This window comes from Oppia nitens, unplaced genomic scaffold (genome assembly GCF_028296485.1).
Source record: "Oppia nitens isolate AA-2021 unplaced genomic scaffold, nextdenovo-longstitch-racon4-pilon3 scaffold16_pilon_pilon_pilon, whole genome shotgun sequence".
In the NCBI taxonomy this organism is placed as follows: Eukaryota; Metazoa; Arthropoda; class Arachnida; order Sarcoptiformes; family Oppiidae; genus Oppia; species Oppia nitens.
In genome coordinates this window covers 2,154,178-2,180,095 of record NW_026533195.1, presented here as the reverse complement: position 1 = coordinate 2,180,095, position 25,918 = coordinate 2,154,178, and the positions used below count along the sequence as shown (strand labels likewise).

Sequence of the window (25,918 nt, the reverse complement as noted above, 5' to 3'; positions counted from 1 at the left end):
TATTAAAATATTTATTTAAAATTTATTATAAATTTAATATCATAACTTATATATAATATAAATATAATATAAAGTTAGTATAAAATAGTTAATATATGATATGATATATTACACTAAAAAATATATTATAAATAATATCTAAATATAAGTAATTATGTAATACAGGATATTCTCAATATATAGGAAAAAATATTTCTAATAAATTGTTTTTAATAACATTTACATTTAATTATGATATAATCAAATTTTAATATTTGGTTTATACAGTTAAATAATAAACAATAAAAATTTTATTAATAACAAAAATACTTATATATATATATATATATATATATATATATATATATATATATATATTTATATATAAATATTTATAATTATAGTGTCTAATCAATTAAACAAAAATAACCTAATAATTGTACAACAATTGTACCATGGTACAATTTAGTAATTTTTCTCAATAATTGTTTATTTATATTATTATAATTGTTTAGGTAATTTTATATATTAATTAAAAATAATTAATGTAATTTTTTTTAACTCAATTTAAATAATTTATAAGAAATACAGTATAAAATTAAAATTTTTATAATTATGTGAAAAACCATATACTATATGATATAATCTCTCTCTCTCTCTCTCTCTCTCTCTCTCTCTCTCTCTCTCTCTCTCTCTCTCTCTCTCACTTTCTATTAATATGTATTATTTTTTTAAAAAACTTTTTTTTTAGTTTTTTAATTTAACCTTACAAAATTATCTGAAAATGTTGCAAAATTTTTTATTTTTTAAATTATTCAATGACTAATTTTTTTAAAAAAAATTATTTAAATTTTTAGAAAAGTTTTTTAAATAACAAAAAAAGTTTTGTAAAGTATTTATATACATTGTATATAAAATGTTTATTTAAAAATATATATATTTATAACTAAATTATATATAGTTTTTGAACTCATAAAATTAAATTTTGTTACAATTTATGTGCAATAAAAATATTTATCGTAAACATTTTATTTTATTTATTTTTTTAAAGATCTCAGATCACATTTAGATAAATTAAAAAGCATAAAATAATTAATATTTTTTATGTATATAATTTTTTTTTATTAAAAAATCGTATACTAAAAATTACTAAATATGTTTTAGTTATAATTAATAAAGAGTTAATAAATTTATACATTTATTAACCAAAAAAATAATTAATTAAAAAAATGCATTAAATATTATTATTAATAATAATTTTTATTACTTAATTATTAATATTTTATATTAATTTTTTTAAATTTGTTTTTCTATATTAAATAATAATTTTTTTTCGAAAATTTTTTTATCTAAATAAAAATTCAATTTAATTTATTTAAATAAACAAAAAAAAATATTATTTCATTTTTATTAGAAATTTACTTTTTTTAGTAAAATGTATTAAATGTATAAAATGTATCTTTTTCTGGGTTTTTTGTTTTTACTCTCTCTCTCTCTCTCTCTCTCTCTCTCTCTCTCTCTCTCTCTCTCTCTCTCTCTCTATTTCTCTTACTCACTCACTCACTCACTCACTCACTCACTGTCTACATGTAATAAACATTTAGAGGTTAACCACTGTGTGTATGTATGTGTGTGTGTGTGTGTGTGAGTGTGTGAGTGTGTGTGAGTGAGTGAGTGAGTGAGTGAGCGAGTGAGTGAGTGAGTGAGTGAGTGAGTGATAGGGACAGGTAGTAGGATAGCCCGGTGCAGTCACTTAGGCAGACACATCCCCTTTTATATATACAGTTGTTTTAAAGCATAGTTTTACAGATAAATAGATTGTTATACAATATATATGTGAATATAAGACACTAATGTATAGATATACTATATATTTGTTAATTAGAGATATATTAATAAAGATTTTCAAAATAATATATATATATATATATTTATACTATATATTAGCAAATAAATAATGATTTAATTAATAATTTACTTATGATTATATATATGTACAAAAATTATATATTTATATACATAGTATATATATATATATATTTAAAACAACATTTAGTTATTTTTGTTGTTTGTTTTTGTTTAAAGTTTTTAAACGATACGCTAAAGTAAGTGCCAGTCAGTCAACACTAGCACTAACTACCTGTGCTCTCACACGAGATACCAGTGCTCTCTCACTATCTCACTATTCAATTAATAATTTAAAATTATAGTTAAATATGAAAAGAAAGCGATAGAGAAAAATATTTAATTAAATAAAATTTAATAATTATAATAATTATTTTTATTTTTATTGCCTATTATTATTGTTTTGTTGTAAATGCTATTTATATATATTTGTTTAAATAATAATATAAAAAAATAATTTGGGAAAAATATCTGATTAATATTAATATTAAGCGTTTATTTTATTTTTTTTTATAAAAAATTTTTGTTACTATATATCCATAAATATATAATGTTTTGTTTATTAAGTTTGAAAGATATCATTGAAAATGTGTCATAAATTGTTTAAATCACAAATCAATTGATTGAAAATCAACTAAACAATCAAAAAATATCAAAAAACTTAAAGTAATTTTTTGAAAAAATAATTTTGATTACAGTATATATATAATATATAAATAATAACAAGCAATGTATTTATATTCAGTGAAAATTAATAATAAATTTATTAAATTTAATTAATTTTCTTTAAAAAAAATTCAGTATATTTATCATTAATGTGTAAAATAAAAGTTATTTATTATAATAATAATAATAATAATACTGTCATAAAATTTTAATGCTATGAATTTAGTAGCCATTTATTTTGTATAAATTTAATATATATTATAAATTAAAATTTATTATTATTATTATTAATAAGTTTTGTGACTTTTATTTCAAAAAAATTAAACAAAAAAAATTAATGTTTTGTTTTGTACTGTATGTGAACTATCATAAGTAATACATCTCTCATTTTTTTTTGTAATTATTTATTTTATTTTAATTATTTATAAATTAAATTATATATATATTGTATTATTATTACATTATATATAAGCAAAAAAATAAATAATAAATGTGTTAAAAATTTATTATATTGCTATTTAACATAATAACAACAACAATAAAAAATAACATTATAATAAATAAATAAATAATTATTTAAAATTCATATTTTTATTATAATATTAATATAAATTTAATATTTATTTTGTTTGTTTGTTATTTTGTTTATTTAATTACTTAATTTTCTATGTGTTTTGTTTTACAGAAAAATTTATGAGAGAAAAAAAAACGTTAGAAATTTTTATTTTGTTTTTTTGGGGATAAAAACAAACAAATAGAAGATAACTTTTTTTTTAGTAAAAAAAACTTTTTTAAAAAGTTTTATAATATACGATAAAAATATTATTACAATCAAAAACAGTCAATTAAACAACAAAAATGACAAATAGTAATAATAATAATAATAATAATAATAATAAATTAAATAATCAGAAAAATAGTCAAAAATGTGACAAAACTGATACAAAAACGACATCAATGACAACCAACTGTCCGACTATTGAATACGTTAGTCGTCAAGGTTTAGACCAACCTATAGTTGTTGTCGACATCATTGCCGACAACAACAACCTAAAGGACAGCCGTTTTCTCGATGATAATGAAATACCTGAAGAAATTTGGGAACAGGAGGCAGCTCTGGATGAAAAACTACAATCACTAGACTATACAACTAATACAACATCAACAACGATAGATATAACTACTGATTGTAAACCAACATTACGTATACCTACCAGTGGTCAACCAGTAGATACCGGTGCTGCTGCTGCTGATGCTAATGATGACAGCAATGCCAATAACGATACTAAAGGCCGTATACTATGTTTTGGTCGCCGACTATCGCAATTCAAATGGTTTAACATCCTATGGCTACTGTTCATCCATGCGCTGGCCATCTACGGCTTCGGCTACACATTGCTCAATCCGGTTATGCTATGGACGGCCATCTGGACGGTAGTACTGGCTTGCGGTTCGGCATTCGGTGCCAGTGCCGGCAGTCATCGGCTATGGGCTCATCGGGCGTTCAAAGCCCGTTGGCTGTTGAAACTGTTTCTGGTCATTACCGAATCGATGGCCATCAACGGCAGCTGCTATAGCTATGCCCGCGATCATCGCAATCATCATAAGTTTGTCGATACGGATGCCGATCCGAAAAACGCCCGGCGCGGCTTTTTCTACGCCCACATTGGCTGGTGGTGTGTACGCAAACATCCGATGGTCATCGAGTATGGCCGCAAACTGACGCACCGGGATCTTCATGAAGATCAGTTGGTTATGTGGCAGCACAGGTGGTACTATCCGATGGTCATTGTATGGGCCATACTGTTTCCGATGGCTGTACCCTACTATGTCTGGGGCGAAGATTTGCAGACAACACTGTGGGTGTGTGTCGTACTCAGGACTGTCATAGCTTTGCACCACTTGTTTACTGTCAACTCTATCGCCCATATTATCGGTAAGTGTAGTTTGTGATGTGTGTATGTGTGTGTATGTGTGTGTGTATGTGTGTGTGTATGTGTGTGTATGTGTGTGTATGTGTGTGTATGTGTGTGTATGTGTGTGTATGTGTGTGTATGTGTGTATGTGTGTGTATGTGTGTGTGTATGTGTGTATGTGTGTATGTGTGTATGTGTGTATGTGTGTATGTGTGTATGTGTGTATGTGTGTATGTGTGTATGTGTGTATGTGTGTGTGTATGTGTGTGTGTGTATATGTGTGTGTATGTGTGTGTATGTGTGTGTATGTGTGTGTATGTGTGTATGTGTGTGTGTATGTGTGTGTGTATGTGTGTGTATATGTGTGTGTATGTGTGTGTATGTGTGTGTATATATATATATGTGTGTGTATGTATGTGTATGTGTGTGTATGTGTGTGTATGTGTATATATATATATATATATGTGTGTGTGTGTGTGTCTGTGTGTGTAAAAAATTAAACTAAAATTATTTTTATTTAATGATTGATTGAGTGAGTGAGTGAGTGAGAGAAATAAAAAAAAGTATTTTTATGTTAGAGTTTTAAAATTAATTTTATTTTTGTTTTTATTTTCAATCAAAATAATCAATAATAAATTTAAATATTATTTTATTTTGTAAATTACTATTTGATTACTAGTAAACAAAATAGTTTCTAAAATTTCAATTTCATAGTATTATAATATATTATTTACTTTATTTATTAATTTTTTATTTTAATATTATTTATCAAAATTTATTATTTATAATATAAATTTTATATTTTCAACATTTTTTCAATAATGTTTTAATCCATAGTTATAATCTAAGTCAAAATAGTAAGATTTATTATTTAAAATTTTTTTGATATAATTATTATTATCAATATTATTAATACAATATTAATGATTATTTATTTATTTTTATTTAATATAAAATAGTTTATAAATCATATTTGATATAATAATAATATTTTTAATATTTATTTATTTAGTTACTCTTAGCTATAATTTAAAATCAAATGTTAGTATTAATTTTTTTTTATTAATGATTAATGATAAGGTCTATTAAACTACAAAAACATATTTTTAAAATTCAATTATTATATAATAATAATAATTATTATTTAAATTATAGGCTTAAATTAACTATTTTTCGATGCATATATAAATATAACGTTTTTAAATAATTTTATTATTATTATTAATCTAACTTTAATTTTGTTTTTATATTTATTATTATATAATATTATATTTTTTTGCTAAATATTTTTTTTTATTTATTTGATTACAATAGTCATATATTTAGAAACATATTATTATTATTAAATTATTTGAATATATTATTAAAAGTTATACATTAACCGTAGAAAATAACATAATATTAATAATAATAATAATAATAATATTTAAATAAAATATTATATATGAATTACTGAACAAAAAATAATATTAATATTTAAAATATATAATATATTGACATCAATTATATTATTATTATTATCATTATTAAATTTTGTTTTTTTAATAATAATTTTATAACTATAAAATTATCAACTTAATACTATAGCTTAAATTATTTGAATTAAATATTATGTTAAACATACTAATAATTTTTTTTATTGAAAAAAAACTTAATGGGTTACTAGTGTGTCCATATAAATTAGCTACTAGTGCTCTAGTAGATTTGATTAATATAAAATAATAATAATATTATGATAGTAATAGTAAAAATTAACCTTGAATTTACTGTAATTTATTTTTTTTAATGTAAATTGTTTTATAATCATTTTTAAATGAATCTGTATATTTTTTAATGGGACTACTATAGTATACACACACACACGGCTCAGGTAGATAGACCACATAGGGGAGGGGGAAATCCCGGTGCTTATGTACCTATTTAGTTATGTACCCCATTTGAAGCAGTAGTTGTACTAGACACTTTTATTTTTATCATACTGTAATTTTTTTTATAGTTTTGTGTGTGTGTGTGTGTTATTGATGGGTTGCATAACATAAAATTTTTTTTATATGATTAATATATTATTTAAAAAATGATTTTTAGATATTAGGAAAAATCGTTTATGAAAATTATTAGTTTAATTTTTTTTGTTGTAGTTGATAGACTAGTTTATACTGTATATATATATATATATACAGTATATACTCCTAATAATTACTGTATATAATAATAATATTAATAGGGGATACCCGAGCCTAGAGGTAATATACAGTACATACAGTAGTATTAGTATAGACTATATATGTTATAAATTATCTGACAATAGGGGAGTCTATGGGAGGGATAGTTAGTGAGTGATTATAATACAGTATTTAAATAAATATATATATATTTGAAAATTTTTATCTATAAAATTGTCTAAAAAAAATAATTAAAAAATTATAATAATCTTATTTATTTATTTTTACATATAATATAATATATATATATATTCTTTATATATATATTTGATTTTTCCTGACATTTAGAGGCTATCAGTAAAAAAAATCAATGAATATTTTTATTCAACAATTATTAGTATTATAAATAAAAATTACAAAATATTAATAATAATAAATGAATTTTAACTTCAACTTATCTACAAAATTATTTACATATATAAACTAATATATATGTATATAAATATGTATTTATTTTAGTTGACCCATAAAAAATAATTTGATGACAATTTTATACAGTATATAACAAAAATTATTTTATTATAATAATGTATTATAATGTTATATAACATACGGTTGAAATGTTTGTATCATTTTTGGTTATTTATTTATTTAAATGATTGACAATTTTTTTGTATACATTTATGTATTTATTAATATATTTATGTATGTGTTTGACACTAATTTGTTAAGTTTTTATTTTGTTGTTTAGTCTAAAAAGTTATGTTATCTCTAATATTATGGGAAAATAAATAAAAAATTAAATATGAATTTTCATATATATATTATTTTATTTAATTAAATTTATATATACATTATGATAAACATGTTAATTTATACAGTTTAAATTTATTATTATAAATATTAATTTTTCTATAATAAGTAATTTACCATGAAATATTATTTTTTTTTAAAAATAATTAATTAACCAAATTATTTAGGTTAAATAATTCAATGAACTAATTGCAATTAATTAATTAATTAATGTAAACATCTATGAGAAATTATTTTGGCCAATTTATTTATTTAAAAAAATATAATATAGTTTATAATATTATTGTTTAGCTATTAATTGTTTCAGAGAGAGAGAGAGAGAGAGAGAGAGAGAGAGAGAAAGAGAGAGAGAGAGAGAGAGAGAGAGAGAGAGAGACTACAATATTATTAATTTTGTGAATAAAAATTTTTATAAAAAATCTAAAATAGTAACAATAATTAGTATAATAGCCTTGAATTACACTTACTATTAGTTTTTTTTAAATACAAACAATTTAATTATTTAAAACACTAATAAATATTATAATTATTATAAAAATTTATTTGAACAAAACAAAACAAAAATAGTTTTAAATTAAATAATAACTTAAATAATAACTGTATTTAAACAATTTATTATAACAATAAACAGTAAATAACAATAGTATCAAGAAACAATATTAAATAATAATAAAAAATAATAATTAGTTTTATATAACTCATGTGATTTCAAGGTAAATTTAAAAAATTTCTATAATAATCATAATAAGCATATAAATAATAATAATTATTATTATTAGTATTACTATTTAATTGATTGCACACATATTATATATGTATTTAAATTAAATTATATTTAGTTTTATTATAATTTTTTTTAAAAAAATAATTGATTGTATCTAGTTAAAGATTATTAAAAAATACAAAAATTATGATAATAATAATAGTAAATATAATAGTAATTGTTCTAGATTGATTTATTAGATTTTAACAAGCATCGATCAATTATTATGTTTATTTTTTTTTAAAAAAATGTTCAAGTAAAGTAATGTATAGATTATTTATTATTATTGATTTTTCATATTTAAACAACAAATTATTATGCAATTTAGTTATTTATCTAAAAAAATTATTAAACTAAAATAAATATAATTTGTTTTTAATATCTAATTAAATTAATTTTTCTATGAAATTTATTTGAGTTTTAATTGAAAATTAAAAAAAACTATGATATTTTTTCAAACATATAAACTTGAAGCTATAAATTTAATAAATAATAATTTTATAATTAACTTAGACAACGATATTGTAATTAATTATCATTGAATAAATTATCAAGTACAATAAAAAATTTTGTGCCCTACTTGTTTTCATATGGTATTGTATAAATAAATATATAATAATAAAAAATGACATTGCTAATAGTTTAAATACTATGAAAAATATATATTATATTTAATAAATTTATGGGTAATATTTAATTTAAAAATCATAATTGAAATGTTTGTTAAAATTTATGTAAAACTTTAAAAACTATTAAATATATATTTGTTGATAATCATAGATTTAAATCAAAAATCATTATTAATTATTAAATAATTTTTTAAAAATTTGTTTTATTATTTAAAATTATTATTATATTTAATTTTTATAGAAACCAACAAAATAGTAATACAATATATATAACAATACTTTTAAAAAAATTTAATTATTTTTTTGATAGACTGTTATAAACATTAATTTTTACATTTATTTATAAGCCGATTATTTACTTAAATATAAAATAATAATTATATTTTACAATAATTCAAAAAAAAAATTAATTTTATAATCTCTATTTATAATATAAAACTTTACTAACTTTCTAACAATTTTATTAAAAAAAATATTATTTATAAAAAAATATATTATATTAAATATTAAACAAAAAAAGTTGTGTTTGTATTATAATATTAATAATAATTTATTATACAATTTATAAATTTATTTAATTAATTAATTATTTATTGTAATTATCTAATAGGTAAGCGTCCCTATGATAAGGGTATCGGTCCCACTGAAAGTAAACTGACCATGTACCTCAGCCTCGGTGAAGGTATGCTAATTTTTTGTTGTTGAAAAAATTATCAAATTTATAATTAATACAATTTTTTACAAACAATTATTAACAATAAAATCATTTTATTCAAAGTATAACTTATTTTTATAATAATTTAAAATCTAATTTAAATGTTAGTCACTAGAGGGAAATGTATTTGAAAATTAAATTATAACTTAATATATAATTTATATGTTAATAATTATTTAATATAATTTTTTTTATATTGAAATAACAATTAATAATATCTTATTTATTTTTATTTATTTTTTGAAAATATCATCCAGGTTCACACAACTATCATCACTCGTTTCCAATGGTATTGTATTATTATTAATAATAAAAAATACTAATAATTAAATAAATAATAATCAAAATTATAATAATGATACTTAATAATAATAATATAATAAGCATGCTAAACAAACAACAAAAAATTATATAAATTATTTATATTAACAAAATATATATGTTTGAATATATTTTTAGTTTTATATATAATTATAATTTATTTTTGTGAATATTAATTTTTCAATTATATTATTATTATTAATTTTAATATTATTTTTTAATATTATTAGGATTACGCTAATTGCGAGAAAAAATGGTGGGAAGTATTCAATCCGTCGACACTGTTCATCGACATATGCAAACAGTTAGGTTTGGCCTACGATCTCAAAAAACCCAGTCACCAGGTTGTCCAGGGTGTCATCCAGCGTAAGGGTGACCCCGATTATTTTGAACGTAAACTTAAGCGATCCCTATTGACACGTATAGTGATGGGTATCGGCGACTGGATGGCCGGCCTAGCGGTAGCCATGTGGCCCGTATGGATTTTCCTAGTTTTCAAGTTGGCTACCGGCCGGCACCTGATTGTAGTGTCGGATCTGTCGACACTATAATCCCAATAACATTATTATTATAAATTAATATCAATATTAAAAAATGTGTGCCAATAACTTGTGTGTGTGTGTGGGTGTATAGGTGTATAGGAGTAGGTGTGTGCTGGCTATCCCAACACATACTATATATCTATAGCACAGGTATTTTGGATTTATTATTTAATTTTTTTTAAATCAAAATAAATATTACCGTATGGTGTTTTCGTTACAGTATTATTCAGGTATATTAGGATACAGTTTCCACACAAATATTAGATACCAGTGCTTATTATTTTTATTATTATTATTTTATTATAATTTATATTTCATATTTGTTTTGTTTTTATATGTTTTTACAAAAAAAATATTTGTGTCTAATATTTTTTGTGTATTTAATAATTATATTATTATTATTATTATTGTATTTTACTTTAACAATACATTTATTTTCAAAAAAATATACATATCTTATGTTATCTAAAAAAATAATTATAATTTTTACGGTAATATTATTATATTTATTATTATTATTATAAATCATTATTATTTAAAATATAATTTTGCATATTTTAATTTTTGATTTTTTTTTGTATTTTTTTGTGATTTTTAGTATTTCTAAAAAAATTATATATTATTTGAATTACAATTACGTTATATTATTGTATAATTAATTGAAAAACTATTCAATTATAAACATTAAAGTTTTAATTTTTTTTTGAAATTAAAATACATAATTATTTATATGATAAGTTAATATTATAATTTTGTTTAAAAAGTTTTTTTTAAAGCTAAATAATTGTTTATAATAATAATAATTATGATTATTTATGTTTACAATTTATAATATGAACTGATGAAAATGTATGCAAAAAATTAAAAAAAATAAATAAAAAACATTTTTATTGTAATTTTATTTATTTAGAATAAATTTTTATATTTGTATATTTAAATATATTTAACTATAATTTAACTTAAAAAATTTAATTATAATTAATAATAAAAAAAATAATTTAATTAGAAATTTAAAAAACAATTAATTAAATGCTATTGTAATGTTTTATATTATTATATCAATAAAAAAATTAGTAATAGTATCTTGCTAAATTTTTATTTAAAAACATAGTAATAATAGCTAAATACTTAATTGTTTAAAATTTATTGTGAAAATTAAATAAATCAAATAAATGATATTTATTATGAAATGTTATCATTTTTTTTGTTGGTTAACCATGAAATTATTAATTTTGACATTAATTTTTATATTATTGTTAATTAAGATAAGTATCAGCAATAAAAATATTAATAACAAAACTATTTATTTTATTTGTTTTGTTTTTTAATTTTGATTACAAAACAGACAAATTTTTGGTAAATAATAATTTTATTTATTATATATTTAACTAAAAAAAATTAATAAATTATTGTTTGACCTCTAATTTAAATAAATTTATATCAATATATTGATAAAAATTTTAATTTTTTTTTAATTAAATTAATAATAATAATAAAATATTGAAACTTATGTATAGTTTTGATACAATTTTTTTTATTAAATTAAAAACATTACTTAAAATTTTAATAAATTTAACATAAAGGTCAATTATCAATAACTTAAAAAATAATAAATAATATTAACATAAAAATAATCGTTTAAACAAATTGAAAATGTTGTTTAAAATTATTTTTCAATTTTAAAAATTTTGTTTTAAATGGCATTGTCTTTATTTTTATTATATTTTTTGGTTTAATATTTTGTTTGTATTTTGTTTAAGCATATCATGTATGAGTGGGTAAGTTAAATGATAACACAATAATAATAATAATGTTTAATAAATTATAATTAATAGAAATTTTATTATTTTAATAAATTAAAAAATTTTATTATAATAACAAACAATATATTATACTATAATAATATAATAATTAATATAAATTATACATTTTAAAAATTTTTATTTAGAAATATAGTGTTTTTAAAATACAATAAAATTTATATAATTATTGTAAAACATTTTAATTAATTAACTATAAAAAACTTTTCATTTATATTCTAAATTTATCTAATTTTATAATTATATTAAATTAAATAGTTTAATTTAAATTAGTAATTTTAAAAAAATATTGAGTATTTAGTGATTTTTAAAAAAAATAAATTAATATATATTTAGATTAAATTTGCTATTAATAATATATTTTGATTTTTGATTTATATAAACAATTATTAATCTACTTATGTATAGAAATATTAAATCTACAAAAAAAATTATTTTTTGTTTTAATAAACTTATAGCTAATTTAATTATAATAATAAAGTTTGTATAAAAAATTATATATTATAATAATAATAGTAATCATAATTTTTTGCTTATTTAATGGGTTTAAATAATTAACTGTAAAAATATATGCTCAAAAAAAATAATTTTATTATTATATCTATAATATAATATTAACCAGTTGAGAATGCTAGAAAGCATTTCCACACGAATTCCTAATCATAATTAAAAATTAAATTCAGTATGATAAAATAAAATCAACTATAGTTATGTAGGGTATCAAACGATTTAGTATGACAAAATAAACAACTATAGTCATGTGGGGTATCAAATAATTCAGTATTACAAAATAAACTACTATTTTCCTAAAAAATAAACTTAAAAACGAAAAAAATAAAAAATCAATTTTCAAAAAAATTCAAAAAAAAATTCAAAATTTTTTTAAATAATTTTTGGACACCATTTTCTTCAATTTCCTAAAAAATAAACTTTTAAAAAAATTTAAAAAAAAAAAAAAAATTTTATTAATTATTGGACTCCATTTTGTTTTTTTTTTGCTTAAAAATAAACTTAAAAAATAAAAAAAATAAATAAAAATAAAAAAAACAAAAAAAAAATCGTAGCTGAGCCTGGATTCGAACCTATGTCCTCGTGGGACAGACAGACCGACAGACCGACAGACCGACAGACCGACAGACCGACAGACCGACAGACCGACAGACCGACAGACCGACAGACCGACAGACCGACAGACCGACAGACCGACAGACCGACAGACCGACAGACCGACAGACCGACAGACCGACAGACCGACAGACCGACAGACCGACAGACCGACAGACCGACAGACCGACAGACCGACAGACCGACAGACCGACAGACCGACAGACCGACAGACCGACAGACCGACAGACCGACAGACCGACAGACCGACAGACCGACAGACCGACAGACCGACAGACAGACAGACAGACAGACCGACTTATAGAATGCATATACGGATTCCTTTCAGGAATTCGTGAAAAGGGAAGTAAAAAATTTTTTTTTCGTTATTGTAATCATTGTAATAATAATAATAATAATAACTTATGAGTGAAAGTCAATTAAAAATATATTTAGAGTGAAAGTAATTATTATTATTATTATTATTTTGTTTCAAAAATTTAAAAACCAGTTTCAAACCATTCAAACCATATATTACTGTGGCTAATAAATTTCGAGACAGAATCTTTGTACTAAGTTTTTCTAAAATAATTCGAATATTAGAATGTTTTATATTTTTGTTTTAATGTACATATTTTCTATGATTATCACTTATCAAAATAATAGTAGTTTAATATCTTTGTCTAAAAAGTTTTCGGAATTATTTACAAAAATATTTGATAGATGACATTTTAAAACAGTAATCTTTTTTGATATTTTTATGTTTAAAATAAAAATAAATTTAAACAAAAAAATATTAATTTTAAAGAGTAATATTTGATGTTTATTTTTTAGTAAAAATCAGTAAGTTTATCAAATGCTTACAATTTTTAATAAATAATTTTATCTAAAATTAGGTCTAAATTTGTCTTCCAAAATAGCACAATTTTAATTTTTAATAATGTTTGGTATTTTCGTCAATAATAAAAAATTATTTTATTATTTTCTTAAAAGCAGGCAACATAATATAATATTTAATCATTTTAAAAAATTTATTAGAATAATCCAATTTTAATAAATAACAAAAACATTTTAAAATTTATTTTCGTTTTTTAGAAATAAGTATAAATTGTATTTTTTTGTAATTTTTCATAAATAATTCTTTAATTGTCAGAAATCTAATAAAATAAAAATACTTTTATTATTTTATCAGGATTAATAGTTTTTCTTAGATTTTATAAATTATACAATTCTAAAAATAGAGGTTACTAATTTTGTAGCATTATAAAACTTTAATTAGTATACTATAAAATATTTTTAAAAATTAACAATAATAATGAATATCTCTACTATTTAATACCATAAAAAAATAATTTTTAATTATTAAACCGAATGCAGAAAAATCTATTAAGTTTTCATATTACAATTTGTCTCGAAATATATTTGCCACAGTAATATATATATATTTATATAGCGTCTGATGCAAAATAATATAGAAATTTTCATTTTATTTTTGTTTGTATATATATATAGTTTTATTATTATTATTTTAATATTATATTTTCCAGCACTGTTAGTTTATTGACCGCATAGACACTGTTATGTATGTTAGTGAGGTATAAAGCACAGGTAGTCTATAAATACTGTATATATATATATAAAGTTATATACAGTTTATGAAGAGATTACCGGTTAGTATGATATATATATATATATAAACCCAACTGTTTGTTAATTAGCATAGATTTTTGTCACTCCCGGTAATATTATTTAAAGTATATTATAAATAAAAATAGTTAGTTTTTACAAAATTTTTTAATGAAAATCAAAAACATATTATTATTATTAGAAACAATCTTTTTTAGTTTTATTTTACACCTAAAGCTATAATTTTTATCAAAATGTTTGACAACAATGTTGACAAAAGTGTAGCTTTTTATAAACTTTTTTTTATAATTTTAATAACATATAATATGTTTGTTATATGTTATATATATATATATATATTCCATTAATATTTTTTTTATAAGTATTGTTTCAAAAAAAAAATTTGTGTACAAATTTCATAATAATAAATAAAAATTATTAATAAAATTTAATGTTTATTATTTATCAGATATAAAAAAATTCCCAAATTTTTATAACAATATTAGGCGATAAACACGTTTTGTTAGTTTTTTTATTTGTTTATTAATAACAACTCTCTCTCTCTCTCTCTCTCTCTCTCTCTCTCTCTCTCTCTCTCTCTCTCTCTTTCTTTCTTTCTTTCTTTCTTTCTYTCTCTCTCTCTCTCTCTCTCTCTCTCTCTCTTAAACTGTAAATGTATTAAATTAAATTAAATTAAATTTATTTATATATATATACAGTCATATAAACTACAGTATAATATAATATATCCTAAAATAGGTTTTTGGGTTATGGATAGCAAAGAAATCTTTTTCAATGATTTCCAGTTTTGTTATTACTATTATTATTATTATTATTATTATTATTATTATTATTATAATTAAGAAACTGAAATTAATATATTTATTTAGTTTTATAATTTTTTTTCGGATAATAATTATAATATTTTTAAAAAAAAATTTAAATAAATTTAAAATAAATAAATGTTTCATTGATTTATATGAGCTTTAAGTTTTAGTTTTTAATTTTTGGATTTTACTTAACATTTTCATAGAGTAAAGTACTTTAATTTTTATTAGAAGTATTGAGGTCTACTTGTAATTGTGTTTTGTAATTGTAATAACAATTTTGTAGTAACAATAGTAGACAATAATTTATATTCAAAATATATTTTTTTAAATTATTACAGATATAAAGTTTATATATTGATTGAAAAAAATTAAATAATACTAATAATTTCTATTTAATAGATAAAATCACTTAATAATTTTGATTTTAATGTTTTATTTACAATGACTTTTTAATAAAAAAAAAATTAAAATAATAAAACTAATTAAAAATTCACTTATGATTTATAACAAGTTTTATTAAATAGTTTTTTTTTGGTATTATTATTATTATCATTATTATGTTTTTACTGGTTTTAAACAACTAATTCCTATTTATTATTATTATTATTATTATTATTATTATTATTATTATTTTTGGTTTTTTTGTTGTTAACTAAATTTTTGAAAACAACTTTTACTACAATTTTATTTTTGTTTGTAAATTTTATTTGTAAGTTACAGTTCCGGGTGTTTAGTAATAGTAATAACTTATTACTAATAAGTTTTTATTTATAACATAAAAAAAAGTTGTCGTAAACTTTTTTTTAAAACAACTTTTATTTTTATTTTTTAATAACTACTTTATATTTATATTTATTTATATATTTTTTTCTGTATGTATGTGAAGTCAAACCACATATTACTGTATTATTATTATTAATACAGTATTAAGCCATAGATATTGAAAGTGAAAGATAAATGGTTTTTTTCATCCGTGTGTTTGTCTATTAATATATAATATTATTTTTAAAAAAAAAAACTTTTTAATAATTGAAAATTTTCTTCAACTAAATAAACAAATATTGTATAAATAATTTTTGTGTGTGTTTTAAGTTTATTTTTTTAGGTGTGTTTGTGTGTAATCCTAGTGTACATTAATTTTGTGAAATATATATTTAATATTAAAAAAATAATAAGTTTTTTTGTAAGTGTTTAATAAATATATATATATTTTGTTTAGTATTAAATAGTTTATATTTGTTTACAAAAAAAACAAACAAATTATTATTTCAAACTATATAAACTTTATATTTATTTATTGTTTTAAAAAAATATTAATTTAAAAATAAGTGATGTTTAATACAAATATATATCAAAATTTTTGAAACAATACAAAAACAAACAAAAAAAATAAAAACTTTTAATAATTATTATTAATAACAACCACTAAATGGCACCAAAAATTGTTGAATACCAGCACCGGGATGACGATCCCAATGGTGACTACGATATAGATTCACTGGACAAATGCGAGTGCGGCAGCAGTACGGGTAGCACCGGTAGTAGTGGTGGTGACCAACAATCAATCGATACGGCTGTTGTCGTCGATGTCGTTGTCAAACCAACTACAGACCAAAAAGGCCAACCCTTGCCGCCAACACCATCGAAACGGCTGCTAATATTTGGCCACGAGTTCGGCCAAATTAAATGGACAAACGTCATATGGTTGGCCATATTGCACGGTCTGGCCCTGTGGTCGTACATTCATGCACTCCAGGCACCGGTCAAACTGTGGACACTGGTATTTGTATCGGCAGTGGCCGCTTTTTCCGGTTTCGGTATGTCGGTCGGCGCACATCGACTGTGGGCTCATCGGGCGTTCAAAGCACGGCTACCGTTACGAATATTTTTGGCCATTTTCCAGACGATGACCGTCAACGGGTCGTGTTTTAGCTACGCTCGCGATCATCGGACACATCATAAATGGTCGGAAACGGATGCCGATCCGAAAAACCCGTCCCGCGGTTTCTTTTTCGCCCACATTGGTTGGTGGATGTTGAAAAAACGACCCGAAGTTATCCAGGCTGGCCAGAAACTATCGTTTGATGATCTACTGGGCGATTGGGTAGTCCGATGGCAACATCGGCTATATTTACCGTTAGTTATCATACTCGGATTTGCCGTACCGACACTCGTACCCTATTATTGTTGGCAGGAAAACCTGTTGACCGCTTTCCTGGTGTGCGGCTGTTTGAGGACAGTCGTAGTTTTGCATCATTTGTTTACAGTTAACTCTGTCAGTCATTTTTGGGGCGATCGGTAAGTGTTTGTATTATTATTATTATTATTATATGAAAAATTAAATTTTAATTAATAATTTAATATTTAATTAAAAATATAATTATTAAATATTACATTTGAATTATAATATATATATATATATATATAATTATTTTAATTATCATATTATTATAAAAATAAATTATTATATGTTTTTAATTATATAATAATTACGCTTAAAAAACTAAAATCTGAAAAATATATTTATTTTTATTTATTTTTTTGCTAATTATCATTAATGTTATTATTATTATTACTATATTTATTATTAATAGAGATTTAATTATAAATAACAGAAAAATATTATTATTATTTTATTATATATTTTTTTTTAATTATAAAATCCATTAATTTATCATAAATTAGATTCAATGAATAGAAACTAATTGATGTATTAATTTTAATACACTTTATGTGTTAGTGTATTGTTTTTGTTTTTTGTTTTAATAATATAAATTATATACACATATTGCGCACACATATAATATGAAATAATAATAATAATAATATGCAAAAAATATATTTAATACCAAAAAATTGTTCACTTATTTTATTACAATTCATGTGTGAAATTAACAGTGACTTAATTATCAAACACTTTAGTATATATATAGTGTATTGAATAGCAAATTATTATTATAATTATTATTAAAATATTTTGTTTTTTACAGTCACTAAATTTATAAGATTAGTTATTAATTATTTTTATAATTTTAATATATATATATATATATATATATATATAGTACTGTATATTCTGGTATTTATAATATAAATCAATAGATCTATTTATAAAACAACTTTCTATTGAAAATACTAAACTAGAAAATATATATAAACTAAAATCATAAAATATTTATCTAGATCAATTTATATATATATATATATATATATATATAGTATTTTTGTTAGCTATATTAAATTATTGAAGTGCATTATTTTATTAGACTTATTATTATTATATTATTATTATTATATATATATGTAAATTATATTATATTTAATTTATTATTAAAGATATATATATATATATATATATAAATATTATATACTAGTAAAGTATTATATATTATAAATTTTTTTTAGATTTTAGTAACAAAAAAATATTATAAATTATAATGGCATTTTAATTATTTTTGGTATAATAATAATAATAGTAATTTTTATATAATAATAATAACTTACCTAGACAACTATTCTATTGGGTATTTAAAAAAAATGTTTAAAGCTTTTATTTATAATATTATATATAATACAGACTTATAAATAATATTAGATTTTTTTTAAACAAAAAAAATATGTAATTTTTAAAAAGCTTTTTTTTACACAAAACAACAACAAAATATATAAAATAAAATAAATTTAATAAAATCTATTCAAACAAAAATAAACTGTCATTTATAATTTTTTAGATAACGTCCAATATATATATAAATATTTTTTTTATATATATATAATTTTTATAAAATAAAAAAAATATGTTAAAAATATTTTCATATTAATATATTTTAGTATACAGTATTATTATTATTTTTAATTTAAATAATATTTAATTAAATCATAGATAAATGTTTATTATTTAAAAAAAAATAATAATAACATATATTTAAGTTTTGTTGTTGTTATTAATTTGTTTTTTTTGATAAATTTTATTTAAAATTAATTTATAATTAATTTTATGAAAATATTACTATAAATTATTATAATTTTGATTTTTTTTTGTAGGCCATACAACAATGAGATGAGACCCACTGAAAATCGATTAGTCGTTTACTTATCGATGGGTGAGGGTATGTATAGCACTTGTACTCTATTTTATTAACTGTAATATACTGTACATTACATGCAATTGACGACTATTTTTATCATATCCTAACTGTCCATTTCAATAGGGCTGAGCCGCCCTTATTCATGATGTTTTATTATCGGATTAGTTATTGTGTGTATGTATGTGTGTGTATGTATGTATGTATGTGTCTATATCAGTGTTTTATTAATACCCGGCCTTTTTATTTGTTTTAATGTATAACATATTATTACAGTGTTTTTATATATACAGTATATACTGTGTATGTATGTATGTGTGTGTCTTATATAATATAATGTTATTTGTGTTGACTTTAATTGATTGATCTCAACAACAATGTTGGGCACAAACAACATATATATGTATACACAGAGAGAGTATAATAATACTGTTATTAATTTAGTAATACTGTCTCTCATTTACTTACTCACTCACTCACTCACTATATATATATATATATATACTGTATATATATATAGATATATTATATTGAATTTTCTGTACAAATATAGACTACTTAGAGAGAGAGAGAGAGAGAGAGAGAGAGAGTGTGTTTTGTTTTTTACAGCTCAAGGATCTAATGGTTAACCGATAGATAATCTCCTAAAATAATAACTTAATTTAATACCTAAACTAATCATACAATATATAGTCATTAAATTGTTTGATGCCATACACACACAAAAACAATAGACAGTATAGTATCTACAATATTACTGTATATAATACTACTAAATATATAATACTATTAATAGTACAAACAAATTATTATTATTTTTTATATATATATATTATTTTATATTATTATATTATACTGTATATTATTAGATGAGACAAAAAAATAGTAATCATATAATAATTATAATACTGTAATAAAAAATTTAAGAAAAATATTGCGCAAAATTTTTTTTACTTTACTTAAATTTTTTTTTGATATTATTTTTTTATGGTGGGGGAGGAAAGGTAGTAGTAGTAGTAGTATTGCCCAGAGGTAAGGCAGGGGTGTAGAGGGGAGGGGATGGCCTACTAGAGTGCTGATGTAAGCAAATAATAAAAAAAATGTTTTATTTTTTATTATTTATTGCTAATGCATTGCTATTATTATTATTATTAAAGTATAAAAATTGATAAACAAAAAAAAATCTGTATATATATTTTTTCTAGTTTATGAATGTGAGAATAATAATAATAATAATATTTTATTATTATTATTATTTTGGTTTATATATTCAGTATATACTGTATATTGATTTTTAAATTAAGTGATGATTTTGCTTTATCTCAAAAAGATAAAGTGATTGTCGGTTAATATATTAAATATAATTATTATACAGTATATATATATATATTGTATATTGAATATATTTTTTTGCCTAACCTAACCTTTATATTATAATAATTTAATATAATATAACCCCAAAAAACACACACAAATTATTAGTTTATTTTATCGACAAAATTATTTTATTGATTATTAGTTTTTTTTGTTAGATATCTAAAATTATAATCATTTATTAGTTATTAGTATAATTTACTGTATAATATATAGCGTATATATTGTATATAAATATTATATAAAGTTTGTGTCAAAAAAAATCAAACAAATAGTGTCAAAAAAAATTATTAGTTAATAAATAATTATTATTATTATAAAAAAAATTAAAAAAATTATTAACACATTAGTATAAATTAATTCATTTGATATACCTACTAATTAATTATTAATTTAATAATTTTTTTAAAATTGTAATAGAGGCTATATTTTACATTTTTACATTTTAATACATATAAATGTTTACTGTTTATTTTAAAATGCAATTTTAATTTTTTAAACAAAAATTAATTTTTACATAACTATCTATTCTACCAGGTTCACATAACTATCATCATACATTTCCAATGGTAAGCATATTATATTGTTTTAATTTTTAATTTTATAAATTTTTATAAACTATTATTATTATTATTAAGTAATATATATATAGTTAAATATTTATAGACAGATAAAAAAATTGAGATCAAAAGTAATAATAATAATGATTTTTAAGATGATTTTAATGAAAAAATAATAATTATAGATTAATATATAAATATTTATAAGCCTATGAATATTATAGATATTAAAATGTTTTTAACATAGATTTAAATAGTGTATAGTTTTAAGTGCAGTATTATTATTATTATTATTATTTAATAAATTATTTTTATTAGAAAAATTAAATTCTAGTATTTAAATATTAATCATAAATTTTTATATACAATAAATATTTTTGTAATAATCTAGGATAATATGGAATTAACATATTTCTAATTAATTATATATATATATTAATAACTAAAAACTAATAATAATAATAATACTAATAATAATAATTATTATTATTATTGCTATTATTAAAAATGTTTATAATTTATTTGAGAATTACTAATATATTCAATTTATATTATATTTTTAAGCTATATTATAAAAATTTATTACATGATAAATAACTAGAATTTTTTTTAATTTTAAAATTAATTATTGCTAACTTCTAGAGGATTTAATTAATTTTCCTAATTTAAATTTCTAATATCAATATATATATATATATATATATAAAGTACATTATATTTATGATACGATTACTACTGAAACAATTACAAAAATTTTTTTTAAAAGCTAAAATAGGCTTAAAATAACAACAAATAAAGTTAAATAAATAAATTGCTAATTTTTGTTTGCATAGTGATAATAATAAATAATTTTTCATTATTATTATTATTATTGCTTAAATACTTTATATTAAACTATATTATATACTAATAAAGTTTATATAAACTAATATACAGTATTTATTGTGTCCCAATTTATTGTGTTATGCAGTATTTATAAATTATTTTATTTTTTTATTTTAAAAACATTTTTGTAAAATTTATATATAAGTAATATCAAATGTAATTAAATATTTTTCATTTATTAACGTTAATAAAAATCTAATATTTAACAATACAACTAAACATTTAATTTTATTTTCATAATTATATTAAATCAGTAATATATATACAGCATAATTGTATTGTGTAATAAATAACAAATATAATGTTTGTATAAAATATGAAAATTAAAATACAATTTATTTAATAATACTGTAAAAGGGATTTATTATATATATATGTAATAAATATTATTATATATTATATAAGTTAAAGCAAGATATTCACCGAAAAAATAAATAAAATTTATTATCATTTTTATATATATTATACCAATAATACATTATATACAGTACTACTACTACAATACTAATACTATATATTAGTATTCATTACATTAAATATAAATATTTAAATTTTAAAATTATAGACAACAATTTTACCATTATATAATGTATAATATATTTTATATGTAAATAAAATAGTATTTACAAGTTATCTCTCTCTCTCTCTCTCTCTCTCTCTCTAAATAAAATTATAATATTAATAGCTCTATAATAATAATAATAATAATATCAAATAAACTAGAAAATGAAATATAATACAATACGATAATAATAATAATAATAATTTTATATTACTTTAGTAGTAGTTGTTTAGTAGTATTAGTTAAATATTATATATATATATATATAACATACTGTATATAACAGTATAATAATATCTTATTTAGTTTTTTTATATATAAATAAAAAAGTATTAACTTTTTTTTATTTAGTAAAGAGAATTGTATTTAATAAAAGTAAAAATAAAATAAAAAAATAAATACACGACTGAATGGTGAATGAGTTTTGCATTTTAATAATATATAATATAATAAAATTTTTATATTACAATACGGTATATAACATATTAGATATTATATTAATTATATATATATATATAATAAAGTAGTATTAAAATACAATATATTTATATTATCATCAAATAAAACACATCACTGACTTAGAAATCACTGTTAAAAAGCTAATAATGTGTATATAATATTTAAATTTATATATACAGTATATATATATATATATATAGATAATACTTAAATATATGTAACAAAATACTGTACAAAAAAAAGTTAAAAATAGATATAAAATTTTCATACATAATATAGTCATCTTTTATTTTTTGTTTATTTATTTGTATTAACAAAATAATAATAATAAAGTAAAATAAAAAATATAAAAACTAATTTTCTATATTTTATTATCAATGTCAACAATATAAAAAAATATATCAATTTTTTTAATAAAATTATTTCATATTAAATATAAATAATAATAATAATAATAATAATAATAATAATAATAAATTAGATTAAATCTAAGTAATTGATTTTATTTGTTAGAAAATTTTACATATAAAAAATCTATATAAATATTAAAATTTTTTATCATTATAAAAAAACTAAAATAATTTATATTATTATCATATACATTTATATACTAATATAATTAATTAATTAGTTATTATTATTATTACTATATTTATTACTAATATTTATTACTAATATTTATTATTAATATTATATTTATTAATAATATTTAAATCAAGTATATCTATATATATATAAAATTTTGTCAATAATAATAATTAAAATATTTTTCAATTAATATATTTGTATCACAATTTTAGTTTTGTTTGTTTTGTTGTTTAAATTAATTAATTAATTAATTATTATTATTATTACTACTATATTTATTACTAATATTTAAATCAAATATCTATATATATATATATATATTTTGTCAATAATAATCATAATATTTTCCAATTAATATATTTGTACCACAATTTTAGTTTAATTTATTTTTTGTTTTGTTTAAATTAATTAATTAATTTTTTTTAATTAATTTATTTTATTAGGACTACAGTTCCAGTGAGAAAAAGTGTTGGGAGTTTTTCAACCCGGCCACCATGTTTATCGATATGAATGCCACCCTAGGACTGGCCTACGATCTGAAAAAGCCGTCCAACGAATCCGTCCAACAAGTAATCAAACGTAAAGGACTTCCCGAATATTTTGCCCGACGTTCCCGCCGTGGCCTAACCTATCGTATACTCTATGGTCTAACCGATTGGCTAATGGGCCTTATGTTTGCCATGTGGCCTATTTGGCCGATAATATTGTTCAAGTTTGCCACTGGTCAACAAGTTTTCATATATTAAAGCCATGTAGGTTGTGGTGGGGGCCGGGGTGCGGGAGGTGTTAAAATCATACTTAAGCTACATAAGCATATACTAACCAAATATGCTATATGTGCTGTATATTGGATTATCTAATTAAGTAATTTTTGTTTTATTGGATTTTAAATTGTTTACTGTATTATACAGTATTATTATACTGTTTGTTATAAAGTATTTAATTAGTATTATTGTTATTATTATGTAAAAATAAATAAAAAAATTTAAAAAACTACAGGTGCCAAATACTGTACTGTAATAATGTTTATAAATTATATAATATTAGATATATATATAACTTCAATATTATTATAATAGTATGTTATCTTATAATCAATAATAATAATATAATTGAAATAAAGTTAAACTTTATTGTAGTTATTATAATATTATATATCTTATATATATATATATTTTTGTTTAAAATAAATGATTAATTTCTTTTATATAAAAAATTGTTTTTTTAAATCTATTTTCATCTAGTTAAATATTCAATATTATTATTATATATATATCATATTTTATTGTATACATAATACAATTTAAATAAAATTTAAAAAATACATTTAATGAAACTATTTAATATATATATACAGTATTTATTAAATATATACCGGTATACTGTATGCTAGGATACTGTATATTGTAATTACATTGATATTTGTTTTATATGGTATTTCGTAGATAATTTTATATACTATATATATATATTATTTAATTTAAAAATTGTAAATGTATAATATTGAAAATTATAGATATTATAATAATTTTCAATATTTATTGTAAAAAAGAGTAAAACAATTTTATTTACATATACCCTAATTATATATAATTTTCTTAATTTATTAGACTA

The 25,918-nt window shown here is 19.3% G+C and overlaps 2 protein-coding genes across 2 annotated transcripts; both read left to right on the top strand.

The window, feature by feature from the left end:
- Positions 1–3,486: 3,486 nt before the first annotated feature.
- LOC128965116 (stearoyl-CoA desaturase-like) lies at positions 3,487–10,466 on the top strand. Its single transcript, XM_054311770.1, has 4 exons — positions 3,487–4,486; positions 9,444–9,515; positions 9,806–9,837; positions 10,100–10,466. Exons 1-4 carry the CDS (start codon positions 3,508–3,510, stop codon positions 10,418–10,420), a joined length of 1,404 nt encoding a protein of 467 aa, XP_054167745.1. The 5' UTR covers positions 3,487–3,507; the 3' UTR covers positions 10,421–10,466.
- A 6,754-nt stretch (positions 10,467–17,220) lies between these two features.
- Positions 17,221–25,050, top strand: LOC128965073 (acyl-CoA desaturase-like). The gene is made up of 4 exons (XM_054311726.1): positions 17,221–18,089; positions 19,836–19,900; positions 21,788–21,819; positions 24,748–25,050. The coding sequence occupies exons 1-4, from the start codon at positions 17,221–17,223 to the stop codon at positions 25,048–25,050; spliced, it is 1,269 nt and encodes a 422-aa protein (XP_054167701.1).
- The last annotated feature ends 868 nt before the right edge of the window (positions 25,051–25,918 follow it).

Coding starts and splice junctions, on each gene's coding strand:
- LOC128965116 (XM_054311770.1), top strand. CDS start 3,508: ATGACAACCAACTGTCCGACTATTGAATACGTTAGTCGTCAAGGTTTA. Junction 4,487..9,443: donor CTCTATCGCCCATATTATCG/GTAAGTGTAGTT, acceptor ATTATCTAATAG/GTAAGCGTCCCTATGATAAG. Junction 9,516..9,805: donor GTACCTCAGCCTCGGTGAAG/GTATGCTAATTT, acceptor AATATCATCCAG/GTTCACACAACTATCATCAC.
- LOC128965073 (XM_054311726.1), top strand. CDS start 17,221: ATGGCACCAAAAATTGTTGAATACCAGCACCGGGATGACGATCCCAAT. Junction 19,901..21,787: donor TTACTTATCGATGGGTGAGG/GTATGTATAGCA, acceptor CTATTCTACCAG/GTTCACATAACTATCATCAT. Junction 21,820..24,747: donor ATCATCATACATTTCCAATG/GTAAGCATATTA, acceptor TTATTTTATTAG/GACTACAGTTCCAGTGAGAA.